This window comes from Gallinula chloropus, assembly GCF_964237585.1.
Source record: "Gallinula chloropus genome assembly, chromosome: 10".
NCBI classification, from domain to species: domain Eukaryota; kingdom Metazoa; phylum Chordata; class Aves; order Gruiformes; family Rallidae; genus Gallinula; species Gallinula chloropus.
Genome location: NC_140095.1, coordinates 8307447 through 8334581, shown reverse-complemented (window position 1 = coordinate 8334581; position 27135 = coordinate 8307447). Strand labels below are relative to the sequence as shown.

At 51.5% G+C, this 27135-nt stretch overlaps 1 protein-coding gene across 1 annotated transcript; it reads left to right on the top strand.

The window, feature by feature from the left end:
- Positions 1 to 714: 714 nt before the first annotated feature.
- On the top strand, positions 715 to 27042 carry ETF1 (eukaryotic translation termination factor 1; the record flags this gene model as incomplete). Its single annotated transcript, XM_084268935.1, has 10 exons — positions 715 to 800; positions 15508 to 15683; positions 16485 to 16624; positions 19830 to 19968; positions 21399 to 21589; positions 22019 to 22148; positions 22867 to 23022; positions 23570 to 23634; positions 24627 to 24774; positions 26175 to 27042. 10 exons carry the CDS (start codon positions 715 to 717, stop codon positions 26255 to 26257), a joined length of 1314 nt encoding a protein of 437 aa, XP_084125061.1. The 3' UTR covers positions 26258 to 27042.
- Between the last annotated feature and the right edge of the window lie 93 nt (positions 27043 to 27135).

The window sequence follows — 27135 nt, the reverse complement described above, 5'->3', positions numbered from 1 at the left end:
TCCCCCAGGCGCTGCGGGAGGAAACGCCCGGGCCGGGCCGGGGCACCCGCAGCCCCCGGCACAAGGGGCCGAGGACAGGTCTCCCTCCCGTCCCGGGGGGAGGAGGGGCGGCGCCCCGCAGGCCGGCGACACAGACACCCGGGACAGGTCGGCCCGGGCGAGGCCGGAGCCACGCACAGACCGTGCCCAAGTCACGCCGCTCCCGCCGCCGCGGGCCCTTTAAGCGCGCGCGGGGCAGGCCGCGCCGCTCTCGCGAGACCCGCCCGAGCGCCCCGCCCCGCCCGGCCGGGGGACTACGCGCCCCGGCGCACCCCGCGCGGAGCGACGGCCAATGGGGGCGCTGGCGGGGGGTGGGGACTGAGGGGACGGCGGCCTATGGCGTAGCGCCCCGCTCCCGCGCGGGCGGGGCGGGTTAACCGTCCCCCCCTGCTCCGGTCCCCCCGGAAGTGATGTCACGGGCCCCATGTGAGCCGATTGCAACACATGCAGCGCGGAGAGGGGGAGCGCGAGCAGCCGGTGTCCGACGTCAGCGCCGCCGCCAGCCGCGCGCCGCCGGGGGGGACCGGGCCTGAGGTGAGGGCGCGGCGGGCGGGCGGGCGGCGGGGCCGGGCCGGGGCCGGGGTCTAACCTCTGTGTCTGTGCCGCCGGCCCGCCGCAGGCCGCCGCCGCAGCCGCCGCAGCAGGAGGAGGAGGAGGAGGAGGAGGAGGGAGAAGATGGCGGACGATCCCAGCGCTGCCGACCGCAACGTGGAGATCTGGAAGATCAAGAAGCTCATCAAGAGCCTGGAGGCGGCCCGCGGGTGAGCGGCGGGGCTCGGGGGCGGCCGCGGCGGGAAGGTGGCCGCGGCGGGGGGTGGGGGTGAGGGGGGGGCGGCAGGCCGGGGGGCCGCGGGGGCGGCCTCCCCGGGAGCGGGGTGGGGGGTCCCGGCCGGGACGGGAACCGGAGCGGTGGGGCCGCCGCCCGCCCGGCCCAGCCGGCGCCGGGCCTGCCGCCGCGGGGGCGGGGGAAGGGGCGAGGCGCGGTGCTGGCCCGGTGGCCCCTTCCCGGGCTCCGGTGCCCTTTTGTCTCGCCGCGTGGTGAAGGGGCCGGTCCCCGCCGCCGCTCTGGGGCCGGGCGAGCGCAGCGGGTTTGGGGCCCGGCGGATCGGGCCGCCCGCCCGCCTCTCTCCCCGGGCCGCGGGGACGGCTCGCTGGCAGAAAGGAAGCGTAACCGCGCTACCGCACGGGAAAAGGGCAGCGCCTTGCCGGTAAGCGCCCTGCTCGGCCTGGCCGCGGCTCGTCAGCTGTTTCCGCCCTCCCCCTCCCCGCCCGCCCCGGGCCCTGAGCTCCCTGCGGGGGTGTCACTCACAGGTGCGGGTGTCCCGGCCCCTCGGCGCGGGGGGCCCGTGCTGGCTGCGGGGCTCCGCGTCGTGTCCCGCCTCGCCATGCCTCTTGGCCGGCCCTTGCCAGCTGGCACTGGGGAACGGCGGATTCCTGCCGGAGTAGCCGGCTCCTCTGGCCCCCGTGCAGTCTTGGGCTCCTCCCAAGGGACCAGCTGGCCGGGGGAGGCAGGAGGGTGAGGGCAGGGCGGCTGGGGCCGAGGCAGGGCTTATTTATCACTTCTCTTGCTTGACTTTACTCGCCCCTGCGCCTTCCGGTAACAGAGATTAGCCCCTTTTCCCTGACAGCAAGCTCTCCCAAAGTTTGGGTAGTGTTAAATTGAAAGCCTTTAATCCTCCTTACATCCTTCTTGCACTTTGATTTCTTTTTTTTCCCCTACCAGAAGTGAAATTGCTGGGTGTCCTTACAGCCCACCCTGTGCCGAAGGTGCCGTGTTGCCTGTTCCGTGGGTAACTCGGTGGTGGTGCTGCTCAGGCTTGAGCAATTGCCAGAACTATGGGCACTGGGGCTGTAAAATAGCAAAGAAACTGTGTGTCTCAGTATGCAATAAAATAAAAATGAAGGGCGACTCCTTATCTGGTGCTGTGGCTCCAGTTTCCATGGGCTCACCTGAACCGGCGTTCATCTAGCTGGGACACCGTGGGAGTTGTACTGTGGCTGCCCAAAAGGCAGGTTCCCTCTGGACAGCCAAGCCACTGTCCTGTTCTTTCTGTAGTGCTGGTGTTTGTTCTTGTGTGTGGAGTAGGCCAGGAGAATTGTTCAGCTGAAAACCAACCCGTGCAGGAGGGGAAAGGGGAGAAGAATCGAAGCCACAGGTCTCTGAATGTTTCTTAAAATCCAGTTCACCATGTAGCTGTGCGAGGGACGGGGCTGTGGGAAGTGGGAGTGGGGAACCAGGGTTTTCCTCCCCTGCCCCGGGGTGGACTTTGGCTGCTGGAGCTGATCGCTCAGCTGTGCCTTCGCTCAGTGTTGGCAGCGTGTGTTGTACTTACGGGGAGGTCCCAGCAAGCATGAGAGGGTGTGAGCGCCTTCCACCGTGAGGTCGAAAGGACTTGGGGAGCTACAGGCACCTGCAGCAGCTTGTGAAAGCAGCTGTTGGTCCCCATAACAGTGCTGAGGGAGGCTGGGCTGTGTTTTGGGAAGGTACAGTTAGCATCTTTGCTCTCCCCAGTTCAGAACGTAGTAGCATAACCGTGTCTGCCCATAGTGGCAGCTCTGCTCTTGTTTGGAATACGTGAATGTTGCAGAGAGCAAGGTTAAACCTGATGGTGGAGCCTTCCTGGGAGAGGTGAGGCTGAAGGGCCAGCCTGCAGCGGGTGGTTCTTGGGGTAGTGGCTTCTTGGGGCCACAGCCCGGGTCTTCCCTCTTCCCCATCAGCCATCCCTCGTACATCTCTAACCTGTGGTAAAGGTGCTGCAAGCGCAGTAAAGCGCGTGTAGGGGGTTTAGCTGAGCCCTCTGGATCCAGCATATCTCCTAGATGTCGTGATAGCTTCTGTTCCTTAATTTAATACGTGTGCTACCTGCTAAACTGCCACCTGAGGAAGGCTGCTGATGCCAGCAATCCTTCTGTAAGCGAGGTTGTGCCGGTTGTGTGTCGGTGCGTGTTGTGCTCCCAGGGAGCTCTGGCTAAAATTATCCTGGTCTGTTTGGGTCTAGTAAGGGGAAGAGATGCTGTAACTTTTGCCACCAGAAGCGTTAGGCTCCCCAACACAGGAGGTGTGAGGCAGTGGAACAGGCTTTTCCGGCCTTTGGGAGAGTCGCTTCCTCTTCCTGCGAAGTAGGAAGACCTGTTCTGGGGTGGGTTAGGGGGCAAAGCCTTTAAATAGGGTGATGTGGAGGACCAGGGACTCCTTGGCGTCTCCACCTTCCTTTACTCATGTACTCCTAATAGTGACCCAGCAGCAGTGTCCCAGTTTCATGTGCTGGTTGTTCCTGCGGTGGATCAAAGGGACGGGAAGCGGAGGAAGCTGGAGCTGGATGTTCAGCTCACATGTGGCGGTTGGGTGGCTCTGCTGTTACCCAGCTATTTCAGTAAAACCTCAATGAAATCTCCAGAACGTTACCAAAATGTTAAGTGAGTGTAAGAGCAAGGAAATGGCTGTAGTGTGCCTGGGATAGATGAGGTAAGTGGTGGGATTGGGTCAGAGAACCAAGGGAGAAGGTTAAAGCCAGAAGTCGATCAGCTGGAGGCCAGCGAGGGCAAGGCTGCTTCACAAGCTTTAATGTGATGTCCTAGCAGGAATGTCCTGTTATTTTTCCAGCCCTGCTTAGGAAAGCTGGCTTTCTCACTGATCCCTGGTTAGCAAATAAAAACAATGAAAAATAATGTTTAATGTACCCCCCCAGCCCCACCCTGAACCCCTGCCTCTGCCAGTGGGGAGCAGAAGGAGCTCTTGTCTGCATCTTGCTTCCGAACCCATAAGTGTCTGTTGGCTCCTCTGAGCTCTTCCAGAGATGAGTTCCAAACTGTCTGGTGCTGTGTGAATTTAATGAGCTGATCTTCTGATTTGGTGAGAGGGGAAGGGGAGTAGCTGGTATCTGTGGAGAGTGTTTGAGTGAGAGCAAACGGGCCGAGTTCTCTGCTACAGGCAATTAACCTTTCTGCCCAGAGGAAGATGAGGGTAAAAGGCTGGTGATAAGCAAGTTAAGCCCTTGTGAGAAGTCTAGCCTTGTCATCTAACCTTCATCTCCGGGAGCTCGGGCTTCTGTCAGACATCTCTGCTTCTCCCCTCCAAAGGGATTCTGCTTGCAGTCCAGTTTCTGTGAAACAGTTCTGCCAAAAGCCTGTGCCCCCCACAAGATGCTGCTGTGTCTCTGCACGTGGATCTCGCAGCAGCTCAAGCAGGAGCAGCACTGGGCATTGTGTTTTTCCCTTATCCCCCCTCTCTCTCTCGGCTTTTCTGCTGTTGCTTCATGCAGTTTTCCAGTGTCAGTGTTAAGCTGACAATCACTCTTTGTTCCTGTGGTCTTTGCAGTTCTGAATAGTTAGCAGGTCCATGGGCAGTGTTTTCTGCTAATCCAAGCTGTAAATGCTCAGCAGAATGAGCCAGCGCTCTCCTTGCAGGCTGGGGCCTGAGATGTCACATCTGAACTGCCTTTGGAAAACATCTCAAAAGTCCTGGAAGCACGAGGGCTTTCTTCTGCAAAGGGCCCTGCTCAGAAAGGGCTTACTGGTGGGCTGCCTGGCCCCTGAGGCTGTGGAGCTGCATTAGGGTGGTAAAACCTTCAGGAACCTGCTCCCTCAAGACATCTCTCCTGCCTTGAACTTAAAAGCTGAGCTAGACTTCTGTTGGGGGCAGCGGCCCTTCTGAGTTACTTTACTGAAGCAGGAGGTGAAGAGAATGGCGCCTGTGATTGCTTTGTCTGCAAGCACAGCTGAGTGTGTTGAAGAATGTTTCTCCCAGTTGAGTATTTTAGAAGGTTGGGGACCAAGGCTTTCCTGTCCTTCTGCAGCCAACTCTGAGCGAGTTAACTTCTTCTGGTTGTAACTGGAAGACGCGTATCGAGGCAGGAAGGCAGAGAAAAGGCAAGAGAAGCCTTGGTGTCTCCACAGAGTCATGGGAGAGCAGAGCAATGCAGCTTCCTGCTAGGGTTCAGGTTCTCCCAAGTTGAGGTGTCCATCTGCTGTATGGGAGAAACCAAACGTGAGACTAAAGCCCCTAAGAAGGACAGAGGCCTGGAAAGGTGTGGGAATTCCTGGAAAGTGAAAGATAAACTAGTTGTGCTTGAGTGTGGAGAAGCTGTTGCTTAGGCATAAATAAAAAGACAGCTTAGGCATAAATGGTTTCCCAGCTTGTGTTGCAGAAAGCCTCCTTAGGAGCTGGGTGCTCCCACAGTCCCTCTGGAGCCTTGCTGGCCCTCACGCAGGGGCCCAGCTTTGGATTTAGCCTCGAGTTGCTGCTGTTTCCCAGTCCTGTGTGACAGGGGTGGGAGGCTGTGTGTCTCCACACCTTGTTCTGGGGTGTCCAGGGATGTTGCTGCTTCTGTGAGTGGGCAAGGTGGCCTGAAAGCCCCTCTTCTTGTGAGCTACTGCTGCAGCTCTGACTGCTGGGATGCATTTAGGGAATAACCTGGGTGAGTTGTGAGTAGATGTCCTGTACAGGTTTGCCTTGTTCCCAATTTCATTTGAACAGAATGCTGGGAAACTGGTGGTGCTGGGGTCACAGCGTGCTGGGCTGGTGAGCTGTGTTGCTCTCCTGAGTGAGGCACCACAAATAGCTGGTCACTCCCGGGAGCATCTGCAGCACTTGGGTGTGGATGGCTTGTTCTGCTGACAGCAGGTGCCATACAGCTCCCCTGCACTGGTGTCTTCTGGGCAGGAGAAGCTGTGGAATAGCTGAATGTGGAGAACAGTTGATTCTTAACTGTGGTGGGAACTCCTCTACTCCACCCTATATGCATATAAGGTACAGAGCACTGTATATAGCGGTGTGCTGTAACAATACCTGTGTCCAGGCAAGTATCAGTGTAGACATCTTTAAGTGGTGGTGTACACCAGGAGGGGGTTTTGGTGTGGTCTGTCATCCCTGTGACTGGTGTCTGGCCGTGCTGCTGGAGGTGTTCAGAGGGTCCCACTCCCAGGCTGGCAGCAGGTTGTTCCTTGCCTTCTTCATGGGGATCTGTCCGTGGCAGTGCCTTGGGTCTGGGAAGTGGTTTAGCTGTTGGTCTGGGATCTGTCTCTGCAGAGCTGAAGCCTTCACCTTACAGTGTGGAGTGTGATGGAGACCTTGAACCGGGGCAGATGGGGAAGGTGCTGCTGTGGCACAGTACAGCTTGGCTTTCCAGTGTGTGCTGGGGTGTTGCACTGGGGGTATGTCATGCTAGTTCCCATCACGGGACACATAGTCTTGAGGATCTCCATGGCAAGCTGATGCCTCCAGTGGACCTTGCTTTGCTGTGGCTGGAGTCTGGGCTGGGCCAGCCTTGGGTGAATGGCTGTCTCACCCTGGGAGCATGGGACTGGTGAGCTGGGCAGGGACTGGAAGGACAGTCGAGTTTTCTGCTCTGGTTTTCTGATTGTCACTGAAGTGCAGAGTGTTCAGGGGAGAGGTGACAGTTTAAGTTCTTACCTAAGCTGATTTGCTTCCTCGAAGTAGTGCTTTGGCAGCCTGCTTGTCTGAAGGGTGGTTTCTAAAGGAGGCAACGTTTCTGTTGCAGAGGTAAAGGCTGTAATGTTAAAGCCTCCTTTGCTTCTGGTGATGTGAGGGGAAGGAGAGGACACTTGCAGAGAGGTCGGAATGGAAATAGGCCAGGGCAGGAGTGACACCCGAGGGCTCTGTGGCAGGTAATGGCATAGGATGTGCTGCTTCCCTGCTCTGACTGTTCGAGTCTCTTTGGGCTGCCAGTCTTCATAGTGCTGGGGTTGGATTTCCTGGGAGCAGGGCTGGTCACACTCAGGACTGAGGTGCTGTCTCTTCTGAGTGTGTGTTTTGGTAGCAGTCTGAGAGCTGCCTGCTCCCTGTGCCAGGTGAGAAGGCAGCTGGAGCCCGGGAGGATGTCCGAAGGGTTGTTGACATCCTGCTGTTTGCCTCTGCCTAATTGTTGTAAAACATTTCCTGGGCTTTCTCATCTGCCTGCTCTACCTGTTCCCTTTGAGTTATAGCAACAATTAAGAAGTGCTGTTTCCAGCATACGCTCTAGAAGTGGCAGAAAATGACCTGATCTGGGAGAACGGTTACGTGTCAGACAGGACCTCCAGTAAGTGTTTTATAGCCCTCGGTACTTCAGCAGCCTGATACCCTCTTTACAACTGCGTGAATCATTAGTGAGCAGTGTGATTCATACACAGATCATCATTCACATTGAGCTAATGAATGAGCCCCTGACTGCTGAAGACAAATGACGTGGTAGAGGATGGGAATGAGCACCTCAAAAGAGGACAGACGTTTTTGGCTTTGTGGCAACTGGATTTCTTTTTTTTCCCCTGTTAGCTCCCTATTCCCACGTAGCTCTGAGGCATTAACATCTTAACAAGCAAATCTGGATTTGTTGCTCCAGTCCCTTGGTGTACATCTTGTACCCGACTGGCCCATTAGCATAATGCAACAAGTCTTTTAAACTTGAAGCATTAATAATTGGAGAGGGAGGAGGGAGAGCAGGGGAGCCGTGGCAGAACCGAGCCTCCCAGTGAGTCACAAACGTCTGAAGTGCAGAAATGTCTCTTCCACTTACCAGTAATTGGGCATCCGGGCTTTCTGCATGAGGTCAGATGCAGCCAATAAGGCCGGTTCCAAACATGCCTGCGCAATTATGTTTTGTGATGTGTTGCCTTTGATCCCAGGATTTCGGGGTGGCATCGATTCACCTTCCCGGCGGGGCGTGTGGTGTCCGCTCCTGCTGGGTCAGCGCTCCTCGGAGCTACGGGATGGAGTCGGGATCTGCTCCTGGAGCTGCGGAACTGACTTGGGATCTGGGCACTGGCAGCTGCCTGAGCAGCCGCTGCCCCAGGGTGGGAGCTGGCTCTGGATGGGGGTAGGATGAAGCTCGGAGCGTGGAGCTGCTTACATTGAGCTCTGCACAGGTAGTGTGTGGTGGGCTGTGGGCAAGGGCTCTCTGTACCTGTGCAGCCTTCGGACACGTGATACCTGGCCAAGTTCTCGGCTCTGTGCAGACAGGTCTGTGACCTTTCTGTCCCTGGGGAGTGATGCATGCTGAGCTGGGGAGGCAGGTCCTGGCCCTCTGCCAGCAACTGCTCCTGGGGAGGGAAGCACTGCCTTGCCTGCCCCGTGGTGAGCTGCTAGCCTGCCTTGCCTCTGCTCCCTTGCTGAATCAGCCGTCTGCTGCCTCCCTGTGGGACACTTCCCCTTGCTGCCGAAGCTGAGAGCAGGCTTGCTTCCCTTCTGCAGGGCAGGTTCTGGCTTGGTGCTTTGCTCCCTCGGAAAGCTTGCTTGGCATCTGGGGCTTTTCCTCTTTGAGAAGGTCAGAGGGTTAGGGTAAGAGGGCAGAATACCTTTTCAGGATGGTCTTAATATCTGTGTTCAAGCTGTTTCTCATTACACAAAGCCCTTTTTCTATCTCAGCTGCTAGCATTACAGGAGGATGATGCACAAGATTCCTGTTAAGGGCTCTGGGACAGAACTTCCATCAGGAGAGCCTGGCATTGTGTGAGCTGTGGTGGCAATAGCTGCATGGCTGCATGCTGTGCAGCTAAGTGTTTTTCCTTTCTCCAGGGTAGAGGTGGCATTCGGAGACTGACAGGGGAATTAGCTGTCTGGAGTGTTTCTTAGACTCAGGGGAGGGAGGGGAGTTGCTTTTTCCAATTAATGCTTATTTTTGATAGAAGAATTACGTGGTCTCCTGGCTCCATGATCCTCCCATGATACCTACCCTGCACCCATTTCGGGCTTTTTCTGTGCTTCTGAGATGCCGCTGGGTCCATGGGGGTCACTGCTGCCTTACTTTTGGTTTGGGAACTGGCCTCTTCCACATCTCTGTACCCTCATTTGGATGATCTGGAAATCTTTGAGGAACAGCTTGCATTGATGTTGCCTGTTAATGAGTTTAGACGCTGATGTGTGCTGTGGTGAAATGTGGAATGCCTCTGAGGTGGGGGTTGTGAGGTTCTTGCTGAAAGGATGCTGTAAGAAGTGCTGCCAATAGCATGGCCTTCAGCTCAGCTTTACCTTCAGCTTGGAGGGATGTAGTGGGTAGGTCCCACGGTCAGCTAACCGGTGTGGTATGCTCTGTCTAGGTATCCATGCAGCACTTGTCTCCTGCTTGAGCTGTGCTTTGAGCCCATCATTGAACAGGGAGCAGGATTTTATCTGTTTCTGGTGGGCATCTCACAAAAAGCTGTTGCTTCTCAAGGAGCAGTTAGATTGCGGCGTGTCGGCTGGGCTTGTTGCAAAGCGTTCAGCCTGTGTTCTCACAGGCAATGCCATCTTTGGGTAAGCTTCCAGGTGATGCTGTCTCTGAAGCAGTGAAGGGATCCCAGGCTCTTAAGGTGGACTCTTCTCTTTCCCAGCAGGCTCGTGGGATGTCCAGGAAAAGTTACACAGCTTTTGCATCTGCTGCTGTGCCTCTAGATTGAGCATCTCAAGTAGACTTGAGCCACTTCCTATTTGATAGAGGCTTTGTCTTATTGGAAGATATTAAGTACTTAAAGGGCCCAGCTATGACCTGCTTATGTAATTCATAGCCATAATTCACAAGTTGTAGGAGCATTTGTGTAGAACTTCCCTGTAGCAAGGTCAGTGCTGTTGCATACAGGGCTCATATGAGCAGGGAGTGTGGAATGGCCCAGGTTTCGTAAGGGAACCCCAGCCAGCGACTCTGTACTTGCCTGTGCCAAGGGACACTTAGCTGTATCACACATCATTCAACATCTCTGCTCAGATAAAGGATAAAAAACCCCAAACCTTGAATATTCTTTATTTACATCACTACTTGTGTGGACTGTGCTCTGGGCTTAGCCCTTCGCTGATGTATCGTGAGCCTGCAGTGCTGCACGGGTGTTTGTTCAGAAGGAGCCCTCTTCTCTTGGACCCATGGTGAAGTTCTGCCTTGCACTACACAGCTGTAGCTGGCATCTGTCTAGCAGCTGGCTGTGGATGTGTCAGTGATGGTCTGGCTGGAACTTCACTAGTCTTGGCTGTCCGGGTGGCTTGGGCTCCTCGGTACATGTGATTCTTGCCCAGTAATCCCCAGTCCTCGAGCCTGGAGGCCCACAGATGTTACCTTGGGAAGGTAACGTTGCTTGAAGCAGTATGTGACAACAATTATTTCATAGAAAGCTTCCTAGCTGTGGTATGTGGTTAAGATTAGATCGTCTGAAAGCTGTTTGCTCCACACTCCTGATCTCTGGCCATCACATATAGGCCTCGTGTTCCCCTTGGTTCCTGGGAAAGCAGCAAGACGCTCATGAAGCTGGTGCCCTGTAAAAATAGGCTCACTTGGAGTCCAAGAGAAGACTGACGTTCCTTCCCTCCATACCTCCAGCCACACAGTGTGCTATTCGTGTAAAGCATTTTGCTGTGGAACCCTACAGCTCAGCTGCTGTTTGTCAGGGCTCCGCTGATACCACGGGATAGGCCGGTAACTGCTATTTATATATCACGTCTGGTGAATTAACGCTGTCCTTTGCCAGCACATACCCCAGATTTCAGGAGACAGGTTGAATGACTGTTCCTCCTCAGACCTCTGGTTGGGATTGCTCTTGCCTGCCAAGTTGAGGGTAGCTGTGCTTGGTGCTTGCTGGCTCGGTTCCTGTGCAGTACGCAGCCGTGCAGGTAGCTGTTTTACTGACATGATGCCAGGTAAGGTGGTCCGAGTGTTTTAGAAAACAACTAGACCAGTTTCTAGTTTCAGCTGAAAGCTGAAGGTCTGAGGATCTGCTCAGCTGTTCCTTCTGATGGGCAAAAGAGTAGAAACCAAATCCCTGTAGTTGAAGATGGTCACCCAGAACAGGAGGCTCAACTGCTAGCTGTAATGAAAACCATCCGCGGGCTGTACTTGGCAGCTTATTTCACATGTGATACGCTGCTCGCTTTGTGGATTTGCCTTCTGTTGTGGTGGCTTCTTCATGCTGAACCATAAAGTGCACATGCAGAGGGCACCACTCCTGGTGCCAAACGTGGTTCGGGACTCGGCACGGCAATCGAGCTGGTGTGTGTTCCATGAAGTCCCTGCTCTGGCTTCCGCAGAGGGCCCACCGGTTCTCCTCATATTCTGTGATCCCACAGCTGTCACAAGGCACGGTGAGATGCTGGTTGGTAGTACCTCCTAGCCAGTGCAGGGGGATCCTGCAGGAAAAACGAGCTGCTTGGATGCCATTGTACCTGCTTGCTGGAGTATTGGCAGAACGTTTCCTTGCGGCTTGTTGGGGCTCGGTTAGTGATGATTCAGCGCTGCAAGAACTTCCCAACGCTTGCTCTCAGGCCTTTCTGGGACTGGGAAAGCTCTTTGGTTTGTGGCACGGCTGCCTGAAGTTCACACTATAGTACCATTGCAGTTTCAGTAACAGACCAGGCAGTCCTATCCACAACCCTTGACTTTCTAAAGAACTCGCTGTCTGGGGAGAGCTTGGTTTGCTTCCCCTTCCCCTGACCAGCTCTCTGGCAGGTTGTAGGAATCAACTTCGGAGCCCACCAGCAGTGCTTTAGGAGCATCACCTCCTCTTCTGGAGGTACCTAATGACCTTCTGGGCCACATTAAATCTGAGCTAATTACCAGTTACTGTCAAAGCTGGCCCAGGGTAGTACCCAGGCAGTGAGGGGTTCTGTCCTTCCGGAGCCTGGCACGCAAGGTCCCCATTGTTTTGGTGTGGTGTGTGGCCAGGTGCCCTGAGTGCTTCTAGTTCTTGTCTCCCCTCCAGTGCCTTGGGCAGTGGCACGTGTTGTGCTGTCCTGTGGTGCTGCTTTCTCACAAAGGAAGCATCTCTGAGCGTTTCTGGTCTCGATGCGTGTACTTGTGTTCGAAGGGCAGGTATGTGGCTGCTGTGCAGGCCCAGAATAGGGACAGCACCTGTGCTTCAGACTTCTCAGTCTGAAAGCCTTTGCTTCCAGCTGCTTGAGTATAATTTCTTGGGAACACTAAAACCAGAGCAGGGAACCTCTTGGCAACGCTGTGTTTGGAGATTGGGATCCCACTGAGCAGAATATAATCTGGAGTGCTTCAGTCCACCCTGTGGGACCTGGGGGGCTGATAGGGGAAAGAACCAGCTCATTGCACATTTGATCCTGAGCTGCTGGTGTGAGCACCGCCCTTAATCTGGATCGATTATTTAACTGTTCACTGTAACAGTTCCCTAACAAAGCTCTGTCTGACAGTATGCTCACTGGAGGATTCCTGGTGGGCCAGACAGCAAAAGCCCAACGTGGTTTGTGTGCAGCAGAGCCCGTTGGTTTTGGATGTCTGCAGTTTGGGAAGGCCCGTCTCCAGAGCCTGCAGTCAGCAGGATTTCCCCTTCCTCATTCCCGGAGTAAATGGATCCTAGAACCTAGCACACAGCTCATCTAGCCACCAAAGAGGAGGCTGCATGGGATTTTGCAGGGGTACCTGTTGTCTCACTCAGGCTCAGCAGCTGCAGAGACCGATGGGAATCCTGAAGTTCAGGTTGCTGTGCAGGGTAACCTGTTTCTTTTTTCCAAGCATGCTGGAACTGTCGTGTTCTTAGAAACTCTCTGCTTGGTTTTGCCTCACTGAGGTAAATTGGGGAGATGCAGCCACAGGTTTTCAGACCTTGCTGTCCCACAGTAGGGTGAAGAACACATACAAGGGTGTTTTGAGGTGGGGATCTGCTCTCCTGCAGGAGGGTACCAAGGTCTCTGTGGTGGTGAGGGGGTTTTGCAGCCATCCCAGTCCCTTGCATGCCGACCTGCTTCAGCTGAGCCTTGCTGCTCTTGACCTCACTGGGATGTGATCTAATTTAGTGATGAGATCCTCACCATGTGCTTGATGAAGGCAGAGGGAGAGGAGCAGGGGGTGCTGACCATGACCTCCAATTAGCCTGCTGCCTAACGAGCTGCTTGGCAGGGTGGATTAGCTGTACCCAGCAGCAGGCGGCAGCAGCATGCTGCAGGGGCGGGCTGCCTTGGGGTGTCAGGTGCCTGGCGACACTGGGTGACAGGCTGGCTGACTCCTCATGCTGCAGGTGAGGTGCTCTGGGTGCTCCCACTCCTGTGGCAAGCTGTGTGCTTGCTGTTTGCTGGATTCTGCAGGAATTGGTGAGTGCCTGGAATAGCTTTGGCTGAATAAAAGGCAGCCAGAGGATGTCAAACGTAAGAAATGCTCTTGGTAGTGGAAGGTGCTCCTGGATAGAAATACAGGGTGGAATTTGCTGCAGGGTTGGACTAAGCACAGTACTGTGCTGTGTTGAACTAGTTGGGAGACTCAAATGAGGGGGAATGTATCATCTAAGAGACCCTTTTCATTTACTTGTTTGCCATACTACATCACGAGGGCTTGTGAAGTCCACTGTGTTACCTAGGGTAGGTGCTTTGGTCAGGGTGTTGCTAAGGAGCTGTGACTTGACTGACACACATGACTGCCTTACAGATAAGACACTGTGTAATGTAAATAATCACTGGTTAGGGTGGCCCCTTCAGGGTGTGGGTTTGGTGCAGCGCAGCCGGCTCATGGTACACAGAGCTTTGCTGTGGCCAGCAGCTCTGCCCATGCCATGTCAGCCCAGCTGATGTTCCTGGGGCCGTGGAACACGGTGTGAGGCAGGGGCTGGGGTCTGGCTTGCATTCCTAAACTAGAAGTGCTGTTACAAGTGCTTTTTTTTTTTTTACTCAAGAGCTGGTCTTGGGAGGGTACATCCAGTCTTCCTCCTTGATGTTCCCACTGGCTCCCCTGGCTTGCTGTCTGCTCTTAGCTCCCTGTCCCCAACACAGAAGAAAATTCCCATGAAATCTCTTCTACCAGGAATGCTGTGGAGCACCCAAGGGGCACAGTGGTCTGATCTCCCGCCTGCTACATTGGGTTGCCCTTGGTTCCTGCAGCAAGTTAGGTGGGATCTGTAGAGCTTTCTACTCTTGGAAGGCTGAGGGCCTCTCCTTTTGGGGAAGGAACGAACCATGTGAGCTTGCCTCAAGTGTGCTACTCTCAGAAAAGTCTGGAAGAGTTGCTTTCATTCTGATGAGCCTCTAGCTCACAGCAGCCTGCTGGGAATGATAGGCCATTATATCTCCCCTAAGGCACACGCTACTCACTGGGGCAGCTGACTGCTTTAATTGAGTGGTGTATGGAGTGTTCTTGGCTGGTGTGACCTGGAAGTCTGATAGCTGCCAGCATGGCTCAAAGCTCCTTCTGGGAGTAACGTGCGCAAGTGTCTCTCTGCAACTTTCTTGATTAGTGTGTGTGGGGATCCTGGATATTAAAACCAATTAGTTGTCGTTAAGGTCAGGGACTTATTTGACCTACCAGCATCCGTTTCAACTTGGCCTGAATTGAAGATCTTTGGAAGAGGGCTGTACAACTTCAGTAAAGAGGCTAACAAAGTGATGCTTTTTAAAGCACTTCCCTGCTGTCTCCGTAGCCCAAACACTTCAGGGCAGGACGCTGGTGTGTGACCTGCAGGGACTGTGTTAGTCCTGTCCTACCCTAAGAAATGTGAAAGACCAAAAGCTTTTTCTTCCCTCTTTGGTGGCAGAAAAGCACTTTGGTGGTGCTCTGACTCAGGATCCTGAGGAGAGGCTTTTTTCCCAGAGCTTAGCTGCTTTGCCCTTGAGAGGGCTAGAGGACATGATGAGCCATTTGATTTTTATGCCATTACTCTAATGTGAAGTGTGAGGCCTGGGTTAACTTTGAGACAATGCAGAAGCAGCGCTTCAGTCGTGTGGGATACTTCAGTGACAAATGGGAGGTGGAAGGTGGACAGGAACTTCCCTGGTTTTTGTTTTGGCTTTGGATGGATGCAAACTGTGAGGCTGCTTTGGGGATTAAGACCTCTGCAGGATCCAGCCTGAAGCCACAGGAAAAATGAATATCAAATTTATGGGTTTTCACTTAATTTAAGCCTGTTCTGTGATTTATGGGTCCTTATCTCTTGACTCTGTGCCTGGGGTTGGTGCTTCTGAACTCGCAGTCATGTGCTAAAGCGTGCTTTATTTAAAGCAGCTGCTGGAGCTGGTGAGCGTCTCTCTAAAGCAGAGTGCTGCTGGGGGAGTGGGGAAGCCTAACTGTTACAAAAGGATCCTTCCAGCTCGGTTTTTGGTGTTAGCCCAAGGAGAACAAAGTGTTAAAACAGCATTTGGGCTGGCTAGTGCTCCAGCTGTCTGAGAACAAATGGAATGGGCTTAAATGTGTCCTGCAAGTATGTGGCTGCATTGTTTGAAATAATCTCTGCTGGGCAGTGCTTACATACCGTTAGCTTCCCCACCCTTAGCCTGTACATACCTTCTTTTTTTCCCAGTGCAGTATCCCAGGTACAATGAGCAGGTTTTGGAGGACTTGCTTGGCTACCCTGAACACTTGGTTACAGTCAGATCCTCCGGAGAGCCTGTATTGTTTTCTTTCCCTTTCTCTCCCATTGCTGTCCGGCCCGAAGGGGAATCACACGGATGTGAAGTGAAGCATCCTTCTGGGGAGGGAGGAGAGACAGCTGCGTGCATGGAATATGGTAGCAATACACTTGTTGCTTTGGCTGGTGGCTGCTCACGACCCCTCTCTTTTCCTTCCTCAGCAATGGTACCAGCATGATATCGTTGATCATTCCCCCCAAAGACCAGATTTCACGAGTGGCAAAAATGTTAGCGGATGAGTTCGGCACCGCCTCCAACATCAAGTCCCGAGTGAATCGCCTTTCAGTCCTGGGAGCCATTACATCTGTACAGCAAAGACTGAAACTCTATAACAAAGGTAACTTCTAGCTTGTGTGGGTGCTGGCAAACTTCCCTTACTTGAAAGCAGCCTTAAGTTCCTGCATTATGCAGCTTTCTGCTAATGAACTCTGGCCCGTGCCACTGGCTTGCACTGATACTCCAGGTATGTTGCCTGTGGACTGGGAGCAGACCCTGGGACCAGAATAATGAGATGGTCCTTGTCGTTAATGAGTGGGTTCGTGCTTCTGTCCATAGTGGTGTTGACTCCTCTCAACCTGGCCAGCCTTGAGAGCTGTTCCACACTAGTTCACCTGCAGGAAACTAGTGGTTTTCCATCGAGCAGAAGCTCACGTATGCCTTATGCATGCCACAGTGCAGCTGCCAGAACACTGGGGGAAGTGGACCCAGGCCATCTAAAATGAATACTGGAGAAGGGTTCGCTGTTACTGCCTTTACACTGGCAAGTGGCCTTCACTGAGGTTGTTGGTCTATAAATCACTGTAAGAACTAGGAAAGCTTCATGGGGATGTTCAGCCTTTTTCTGGACTCCCTGAGTTTGCAGGCTCATGGGTTTAACAGACAGGTAGATGTTCTTGCAGCTTTGCCAGTCTTTTCATTAGTGCTACCTTTAGCTTCCTGCTCGAAGCTGGTCAGTATAGCTGCACTGATTGTGTTTGTTTTCCATTGGAGAGATGTGGGAGGGAATGAAGTGGGGGAAATGGAAGGTAAAACACTTGGGAACTTCAGCTCTGCCTTAAGTCTCAAAGCCTAGGAGTTTTTGTTGGGTACAGCTTGCAATATTTCTTGGTGATCTAAAGCTGCTTTGTGTCCTTTATAGTACCTCCAAATGGTCTGGTTGTTTACTGTGGAACAATTGTGACAGAAGAAGGAAAAGAGAAGAAAGTCAACATTGACTTTGAACCTTTCAAACCAATCAATACGTCGTTGTATTTGTGTGACAACAAATTCCACACAGAGGTAAGAAGTCTCCTATTGCCCTGGTCATAGGACAGCAGGATTTAATGACAGTATCCTGCTGGGAAAGCCAGTGGGGATGCATTGAGAGTGCCTGGGGTTCGGAAATGTGTGATACTTGCTGAAAGCAGCTGAGATATTGTCCAGCTCCCACTACAGCTGACTTCCAGCTTGTAACTGTGGAGTTAGTGTAACCTACAGGTATGAGCCGTTCTCTGTAACTGGAGGCAGGGCTTCTTCTGAACCACAGACCCACAGATCTTTTTCCAAGCCAGGCCTTACAGTAATGCTGAGATAACATTAGTGTTGCCAGTCTTGACATCAGATGTGTGAAATGAGACCCCTGATGCAGAGCTGGCCTGTGCCTAGCATGTCCAGGGTGAAGTGGGATTATTTTTATCCAGCATCTCTTATCTTAGTTATGTGAATGGTTTCGGGGTGTGTTTAAAGTGATGTGGATTACATTAGTCTTGACTGCATGAAGTCAGTTTATTGCATCTAAATCTGTTTTGGCTCTGTTGGCAGTTGCAGAGGTCTTGATATTTAGTAGATGACTAACTGGCCCTCACGTCCATGACGTTCACCACTGTAAATGTGTGGTGTCTGTCATCCAACCCATATGACGTGGGCTTGACAGGCCCTTCAGTGATGTAGTGCTGCTTATTTGCTTGGCTTTTGGGAGATCTGACCCATGATTGGGTTTCAAAGGGTAGGAGTGAAAGAAGGAAAGGTACACTTGTCATAGGTGAGGTACATCCCAATTACTGTCTCCTCACCAAGGATGACATCCCAATACATCTTTGCTCTACCAAGGACAACAAAACTGCACACAGGTACAGCTCCTGAGTTCTGCTGAGCCCATGTGTCATAGGCAGTTGGAAGCAAGAGGTAAATAAGGGAATTCCAGAGAGAGACAGAGGTGCAAAGCCAAGGGAGATGGTTGTCCCTGCAGTTGTTGGCAGTGGGTGGATGGCAGTGGGTTGCTGCCTGCCCTATCAGGAACAGGATTAATTTGGTCTTGGCTGCAGCTCCTGCCTCAGGGCACCGATTCAATACAAAACCAGTAGCTGCTGCCCAGTGGGCTGTTCCCAGGAGGCAGCTGTAAATACTCCTGCTGGTGCGTAGCATTGCTCAGTGAGAGTGCAGCAATAAGTTGAGAGAAATTTGTGGTAATTGCTGCTGCTGCTGCTGATGTGATTACTACCAGCACCTTTCTCCATGGGCTGTCTGCTCTCCTGTGTCTTCTGAGCATGTGATTATTTTACTTGGTACTGTCTGCACTGCAAAATCAAACTAAGTATGAAAACCTGCATGCTACTGTGAGTGATGGGGTGATGCTAGCACTGAAGGCTTGATGTGTTTGTCTCACTTGGTCACAGAGCCATGCCTTTAAACCTGGGGTTCCCCCCAGCATGCAACTAGAACTCAACAGGTAGGGCATCTGGCACAGAGACTTGCTCTGAAAGTGAGGGGTTGGCACGGAGTGAGGAAAGGATGTGAGGGCATGGCATGGAGCGGAAAAAGGACGTGATCTTCACCTGTAGGTTGAAGCTGCAAAGAAACTCAGCCCAGGCTGGAGGAGCAGAGTAAAAGCAATAGTTCCTTTTTTGTGCTTGATAGGTCAAACAGTGGAATTGCTGATGTAGAAGGAATGAAAGGGAAACATGGAATTGCTGATCGCTGGATACTTTTATTAAAATAAGAGAGAGTCAAGAACATCAGAGCTGTAGTCGTCTGCTGCCTGGCAAGAGTATCTGATAAGATTTCCTGTAGATACTTTATTGCCTGTGTGAAACCCAAGTAACTTCCCAAGAGGGATATGAGCCCTGATGTGTCTGAAGGGTAGGATTTACGACGACTTATTTTGATACCTTGGCTGGAGCGTTCATTCCAGTCACACGATTTGCTTGGCTCTGTCCCAGTTAAATAGATTGCAATGTAATATGCCACTTCCTTCTCTCATTCATCCCACTGCCGAGGAATTAATACAAAATATTTATTTTGGCCAGTGGATTCCATTAAACTTTGGTGTCTGTTTCTTTTAAGCTTGAAAGCTGTAGACTGGGTCGTGTGGATTTTGGAGAATGATGACTGATGGGTTTAATCCTTTCCATTCAGCCCAATAAGCAAGCTGGCAGGCGTGCAGGAAGGTAAAGGTCCTGTGCAGTAAACCAACACCATCACTCTTTCGATATTAAACTGGTGACTTTCAACAATCTGCAAGTTGACAAGTTCTCTGTCCTGCTGACGTGGTTCTGCCAGCCAGAAAAAGGACCTTGTAATTACTTTTCTTGGGCGTGTGTAAGTGAAGAGGAGCGTGTGTGAGCTCTGAATGTGCCTGCCCTTGAGGGAGCAGTAGCTGACAGTTTCCCTCAAAAAAGGAGTGTAGAGTTGGGTACTGGTGGCTATCCCACACCACCAGCACCAGGGCTGGGAGGAGAGGACAGAGTAGCTCAAAAAAGCCTCATTACAAAGTGCTTTAGTTAGTTAACTCCAGTGACCTTACAGGATGGAGCTAGGGAGGAAAATTGAGGGATAACTTCATTCTCCATTACATACTATGGCTCTCTTCTCTTCAGCCAGCTATGCACGGGACAGTTACTTCAATTATTGTTGCATTCTAAGGCTGACTTTGTCACAGCCACTGTAGATTTCATCATCCCACCTTGGGGACTTGAGCTTGGCAGGTGCAGCGAACCGGCGCTTGTGGCAGTTGCTGAGCTGTAGGTCTGTATCAGGGCTTTGTACCATGAAACCCAAGGGATGGACAGCCCAGTCAGTGGGCTAAGCAGGCTCTGCTTCCCAGGCTAAAACGTGGGGAAAAGGGCACTTCCAGTTGTGCTCAGAGAGGCCCAATGGGTTTCAATTAACACTTCCCAGAGTCAGTCTTGAGGGTTTTGCTGTGACACCTGCCTGGGACATTGTGCAATGAACTGGTGATGCTGTGAGAATAGTTATGAAGCTTAAACATTGGTTTTCTTCTGGCTCTTGGCAGCATTATGAGAGAGACTCATCTGGGGTAGTCTGAACTCCCGAACCTGCTGTTCTTTATTTGTAAAATTTGTGGTCTATTTGGTTTATTTGTAAAAAAAGGAAAAAATTAGCACAGACCACCTATGGAACTAAGATTTCTTGAGGGGGACTGTTATCTGGTGCTTTCCTGAGCCAGGGTCCTTAATGGTGCTGATGACACTGCTCTCTGTTCCAGGCTCTTACAGCGCTGCTTTCCGACGACAGCAAGTTTGGCTTCATTGTAATAGATGGTAGCGGCGCGCTCTTCGGGACGCTTCAAGGAAACACGAGAGAAGTCCTGCACAAATTCACTGTGGATCTTCCAAAGAAGCATGGTAACGCTCTCATCTGTCTCTAGACTGCCTGCAGCAGCATGTCACAGGGTGGGATGTGAGGGCAGGAGCAGGGAATTTGGCTTGTAGGTGTTTAGCTCAACTTAGTTCTTTGCTCCCTTGGAATCTGACAGCAAAGCCTCCAGTCCAGGCCTTCTGTCACAGCTTGTGAATCACCATAACACACAGTTGATCTTTAAAGTGGTGGGTTTTATTTCTTGGTGCATTTGACCCTTTACTTGGATTTCATAGAAAGGTTATGGTTGGAAAAGACCTTCAAGATCGAGTGCAACCATCTATCCACCAGTACTAGGTCCAACACTGGACTGTGTCACCAAGCACAACATCTACTCTTATAAAGCCCTCCAGGGCTGGTGACTCAGCTGCCTCCCTGGGCAGCCTGTGCCAGTATCTGACAGCCCTTTCAGTAAAGAAGTTTTTCCTAATATCCAACCTAAACTTCCCCTGCTGCAACTTCAGACTGTTTCCCCTTGTCCTGTCACTGGTTACCAGGGAGAAGAGACTGACCCCCACCTCACTACAGCCACATATGAGGTAGCCATAGAAAGTGATGAGGTCTCACTTCAGTCTCCTTTTCTCCAGACTATCCCAGCTCCCTCAGCCGCTCCTCGTAAGATTTGTCTTCTAAACCCTTCACCAGCTTTGTAGCCCTTGTCTGGACGTGCTCAAGCATCTTGATGCCCTTCTTGTTGTGAGGGGCCCAAAACTGAACACAGCACTCCACATTTTGGAATGGTCTTAACTAAATATTGCTGAACAAGTGGTAACACTGCTTGGGTAACATCTTTAGAGTTTGCTTCCAATGGTGTCATGTACAAACCATGGCAAAAAGCAGGGAGCTGCTCCTTGCAAGGAGCACGAAGCCTTGGAGCGAGGCAAAGGCTAGTTCCATCACACGATGGTGCATTGAGTGAGCCTCTGATGAATTTGTCAAACTGTCAGTTACTTACTCCTGGTTTGCCATCCTTCTCTGGATTAGGGTAGGAGGAAAGGAAATGAAAAAGTCTACCCCAGTTAAGTTCCTGCAGCAGAGACTGCTGGGGTGCATTGCATCCTCAAGCAAAGCGTCTGAGGCAGTGTAACAAAGGGAATCACTTTTCCTGAAGGTACAGGGCTCAGAAAGTCTGCACAGACATCCAGAATCTCTGTGAAGAGTCCAAACCACAATAGCCTAACACTATATCCTCTGTGGGATACATGGGGAGAAATCTCCTGCTGTGAACAACCCCCCCCCCTTCGCTTGCCGTTGCAATGAGCGCCTGGCTCTGCTTGCGGTGAGCCAGTTCTGAAGGCCATGGCTTGGGTACCCCCTTGGCTTTGGGTACCCAGGGCCCAGTTGGGACCATGTGCTAACAACCTTCTGAAATGAAGGGACTACCCAGTTGCTACCTTGCTTCTGTTCTCTCCCAAAGGTAGAGGAGGTCAGTCTGCCCTGCGTTTCGCTCGCTTGAGAATGGAGAAGCGACACAACTACGTAAGGAAGGTAGCAGAGACGGCTGTGCAACTGTTCATTTCTGGTGACAAGGTGAACGTGGCTGGTCTCGTTTTAGCTGGATCAGCTGACTTCAAAACTGAATTAAGTCAATCTGACATGTTTGATCAGGTGAGTGGCTTTCTGTGCAGGGCACAGATGTTTATGGGGATGTAACTGGATCAAAACGCAATATCTGATGTGTCTGAAAGACATCCCTTTCCCAATACCTCCTGTGAGGAGGTCAGGTCTACTTTTGTTGGTAACAGTGCTAATAAGAAATCTGTCCTCCCTGTTTTGGAGCTGGCCTTCATGTTGTTTGTGTTCCCAAATCTCAAGTAGCTTTATTGGAATTAAACTCTACCAAACCTAGCCCTAACCCCTCTGTCCCCATTGCCTGAAAATTGTGCTTCATTACTAAGGAGGTCCCTCAGACTCAGACCCCTGGAGATAGATGGATGTGGTGTCTCTTGCCAGGTGCTTGTTCTTGCAGTGCTGTGAAGCAGCCCCTGGCAGTGCTGTGTAACAGACTCTTTCTGGTCTCCTCTCTCTCTTGTCTAGCGGTTGCAATCCAAAGTGCTCAAACTAGTTGACATTTCATATGGAGGAGAAAATGGATTCAATCAAGCAATTGAGTTGTCAACTGAGGTCCTCTCCAATGTGAAATTCATTCAAGAGAAGAAACTAATAGGTATGTGACTACATGCTCAGCCTTTTCCTGAGCTGGGATGCTGATCTCCTGGCCCGTGCCCTTGTGTGCTGCCTCAGCCCTGTGAGGCTTTCGAACTTGGGCACAGCACGATTTGTTGTGATTCTTTCTGGTATCTGGACACCTTTGCAAAGCTGTGGGACTTAGTGAGACTGTGGGGTTTTTTTTCCCCACCAAACTTCTCAGATCTCTGCTGATGGAAAGGATCAGGGATCACCTTCATTTCAGGCCTTCTGATGACATTTAGGGGTGGAGAGGGGGAAAATATCTCCTTGGATTGTTTGTATACTCATCAAGATGAGAGCTATGATTGATTTTGTTATAAGGTGGTGGTAGAGACAATCCCTTGTTTGACTGTCGGTAGATAACCTGTAGCTTCTTGGCACGCTCGGGGCAATAGTAGCAGTAAGCTGCTTTACACCAAAGGGGGTGAGGTTGAACAGTGCCCGCTGCCAGGTTAGTCTGGTTGATGGTTCCATGGTAGAGGTAAGCCTTTCAATGAGGTGAGGTTCCTGATGCAGTTGACTTCCTGCAGATGGACGTTCTAGATGTCATACTGTGATGTGTTCTCATACCCCTTCCTTTCCCTTCAGCAGCACTGCAGTCTCCTTTTCCAGTTTTTCTTGCACTCAGATCAGGCTTGTTTAAAAATCCACGATCAGCATTTGTGACAATGTCTCTCCTTGTATCCTGGCTGCAGGACGATACTTCGATGAAATCAGCCAGGACACAGGGAAGTACTGTTTTGGCGTTGAAGATACACTAAAAGCTTTGGAAATGGGAGCAGTAGAGATACTGATAGTCTATGAAAACCTGGATATCATGAGATACGTTCTGCACTGCCAAGGCACGGAGGGTAGGTACCGCTTCTGCGAGACAGAGGTCCATGAGGGTTTAATGCCTGAGCTGTCCCCCTTGGGTAGCTTCTGCTGGAGGCACTTCTGAAGTAGAGCTTTCAGGACTTGAAGGGGGGGATGCTGTGCGGGCAGGGCATGGACTTGCAGCATCCCAGCTGCTCTTGGAGGCAAAAGCTTCTAGGAGGGAGAGAGGATTGCAATGCTGGGGAGCGGTTTGTCTCAGAGCTAGCATGGAACCCACCCTGCAGTTGTGTGAGTATAAATGGGGTGCCAGCCAGCATGTGAGATGGCCAGAAACGTGATTCTTACTGCCGGTGGACAGTCTGATGCTGAGCAGCAGGACCTCTGCCTTTCTGGTGGTGGCACTGTGGCTGCTCTCTGCTGGTGTGCTCTGGCTGGTTTGTCATAGAGCTTTGGCTAGAAGGAAATGTCAATGGCCAAACCCTCTGTGCTGAGATGGCTGGCTGTTGTCAGCCTCCTGCTTTCCTTAACCTACACCTGGTAGTCTCACCCATCCTAATTTATTTCTTTTTTCTCCCTTCTCAGAGGAGAAGATTCTGTATTTGACACCAGAGCAAGAAAAGGATAAATCCCACTTCACAGATAAAGAGGTATTTATTTCAGCTTTGGGGCTGGTAGATTTATTCTCAGTGTACTGGTGTGGCAGCCTGAACAGCTGAGCTTAGTTTGTCACGAGCCTGAGAGCATGATGACCTTTCTGGCACTCAGACTTCAAGATGGTGGCCTGTGGCTTTTCCTGTTCACCTTCAGTGTAACCCCTGGATGCTAGACTTGCTTTTCTCCATCTTCCCCGCCTCTGATTCCAAGGCTGTGTAGATGAGTTGAGGTGACAGGTGCTATGGGACCACTGACCCCCCCCTCTAAGAGTTCAGCAGCCACCACGTAACGGGCAGGCTAAGGTCCCAAGCCATTACTCCCTGCTTATTGCACACTGATGCAGTCAATACAAAACCACCATGGGGCTGGAAACATTAATGGGTTTCAGTGGAAGGGAGTGTTTGCTTCCAGTCGTATTGGAAATGTGGATCCGCCTTTTGCTGCCTGTGAGGTTCCTGCCCCTGTGGGTCAGCAAACCCTGATGGGGTGGGGGGACTGGGGGGCTTGGCAGAGTGAGGTGGGCAAGAAAGCCTGTCCCTTGCAAAAAGGGTGGTTGTCAGTGTCTTGCTGCCAGGGTGGCCATTAACAGCTGCTTTCCTCCTGGCCCAGTAACTGCCAGTTCCTTCTGAGCACCGCGGACTCGCAGCGTAGCGTGAGCTGGTAGTTGAGCAGATGCCTATAAGGACGTTTTCCTCTCCCAGCTCTGCAGTATGGAGGCCCAAGGCCTGTCAGCACTGAATGTCTTAGTGCCAGGAGCCTTCTGCTGGTGCCAGCACGTGTTTGGTGCAGATGTTAAGAACATCTGCCAACCTTGACCCTGGCTGCTCTAGCCTGCGGAGCACAAAGGCTGGATGGTGTCTCTGTCTTAGGACTGGGAAGACAGTGGTGATGTTACACCAACTTCTGGTAGGAATTCTCTCAATACCTGACACCCAGTGACCATAACATTTTCTGTTTGTCTTCTCCCCCTCTCGTGTCTATGTAGACTGGCCAGGAACATGAACTGATAGAAAGTATGCCCCTTTTGGAGTGGTTTGCAAACAACTACAAGAAATTTGGAGCAACATTGGAAATAGTTACAGACAAATCACAGGAAGGATCCCAATTTGTGAAAGGATTTGGAGGAATTGGAGGTAAACTGCAAGAGTATTTTGTCTTTTTATGGTTGATTTGATAACCTGGTGCCACCAGAGGTAGAAAGTAAACAGATTAACCTTACTCCTGTTAGCCACGATTCCAGTTTAAGAAACTCATGTTCATTGGGGATCTCCAGGTAAATTTGTTCCGTATCCAGTGAGATGGTACTGAAAATTAAGCAGCTGTTACTCTGTGTTCCTCAGACCCCTTTGTCCTTCAGTGTGCTCAGAGGATGGAATGCCCTTCTTTCCAGCTGCTGGGTTTCAGAGGGCCGTGAACTGCTCCCCTCTGCTCCACACAGTTGTTGCGTGGCAGACTAAGCCCTGCTGTGCAGAGGTGGTGGAGGACAAACACCAGCCTGGTTCTGAAGCAGTCAGATATCTGTTACTCAGAGCACTCATCTCAGAGTCCATCCCTGGATTCTGCTTCCCAGGCTTCCAGTTCTTTTAAAAAGAACTATTTTTAGCCCAACTTCACAGAGAAATGAGGCTTCTGAAATCCTTCGGCCCTCAAGCACGCTGACTGCTTTAGCTGACTTGTGTGCTTCAGTCTGACAGAATCCTTGTGAGGGTAGAGCAAAGCCACGTGCCATGCCCCCTGCTGCCCAGGGGCAGGGGCTCCCCAGGGGCAGGGGTCCCCAGAGGCAGGGGTCCCCAGGGGCAGGCCATTGCTGATCTGCTGGTTAAGCTGTTGCCACTTGCTGTGTTTGGATTGATGGATGCAAACTGGAGATGAGTGTTGTAATGAGGAATTTCTAGGGGCTGGAGAACACAGATTGGAAGGAAACAAGCTCCAGTTGTTTGGCTACATAAGGAGCAACAGGTTTTTAAGTTGTAACTCTGGGGGTCCTTTGGGTCCTGCCAGACCCAGCCTCCTTGCATGGTGGGGTACTCTTTGGTGACATGCTCCGGTCCCTGTAGACTTGAACAGAAATACTCCTTGGGTACCCTTCACCTGGGGCAGGGATAACAGCTTCCCAGAGACCTGGGTTGCTGTTTGGGGTGGGAAGAGCTCAGGAAGTCAGCCACTAAACACTGCTCATACTCTGCTGTAAAAGTCCCTTCGGTGCTGGCTGCCTTCTGAATGTACCGGATAGAGTTTGCCTGCACAGTGATGTGTTACTGGTGTTCCCATGGAAATACAACCATCCTAGAGCAGGTTCAGCTCTCCCAGGCAAAAGCTGTTTTGCTGTGGGCAGGTGGGTACTCCTGGGCTCTGGCAGGGATGTGGTGCTTCGTTGTAGCTGCGTGTCTGCTCTGTCATCCACCTGAGCCCAACTTGCTCTGAAAATCCAACTGAGCAATGCTTGACCTGAGGACAGGGCTCAGCAAACTGCTTACAATGCCTTTCTCCCTCTTGGAATTTTGAAGAAGCTAAAGCTTGTTGTTTTCACCAGGTATCTTGCGGTACCGAGTGGACTTCCAGGGAATGGAATACCAAGGAGGAGACGATGAATTTTTTGACCTTGATGACTACTAGGTAGTCGACCTGGGTCCGGCAAAACGTGCCTCGCCCCTCCAGCATCCAACCCAAGGAGCAAACTCATGGTGGAAAACACAACAGATCCCTGCCTTAGAATTGGAACACTTCCAGAACTTGATCCACAAACATTGGATATAAAAAAGCAAAACCCTACACTTTGATTTGTCATAGTGTCAGTACAGCAGCAAACTACTAAGTTCCTATATGCCACTTTGGACTAATTTAAAAACAAAAAAGAATCCCAGTTTTTACTTTTACTCAATGGTGAAATTGGTTGCTCTTGTATTTTATGAAAATGATTTTTTTAACCTTCATGATACATTAACTGCTGTAAACCTCTTCCTTCAGAAAAAAAAAAAAAGATTAATAGAAGTAAGATCCTACTGGTTTGTTTCTTTTTACTTTGATTGGAGTAATCGATCGCTGCCTTTTGCAGCAGCGTGACCCATTTACATGGCATTCTCAGCTTAGACTGCGGAAGAAGTGGTGTAACGAAGTGGGAGCCACTCATTCTCCTCAGAGGAACGAGAAGGCACTTCACTGGAGTGCTGGCTTAGAGTGTGTGGCTTGCAAATTCAGGTGGTTTGGGGAGGCTTACCGGCCAAACGTGCTTTAACCTATTTGCGGAAGCGCTGCTCTTACGAACTAGGAAATACTTCATTGATTGCAATGAAAATGCTGCTGAAGTCTTGGGCTTAATTTGGATTTGAGCAGTGCAGCCTTCAGGATTTAATTATTATTTTTTTTTTTTCCAGTCTTGACAAAAATAAACACACGATTTAAGTGAAGTAAGGTACACTTTGCTTGGTTTTGTTCCTCAGTAAGTTGTTTTCCTTTAATTATTTTTTTTTTCCTTTTTGCTTTAGGACTGCGTG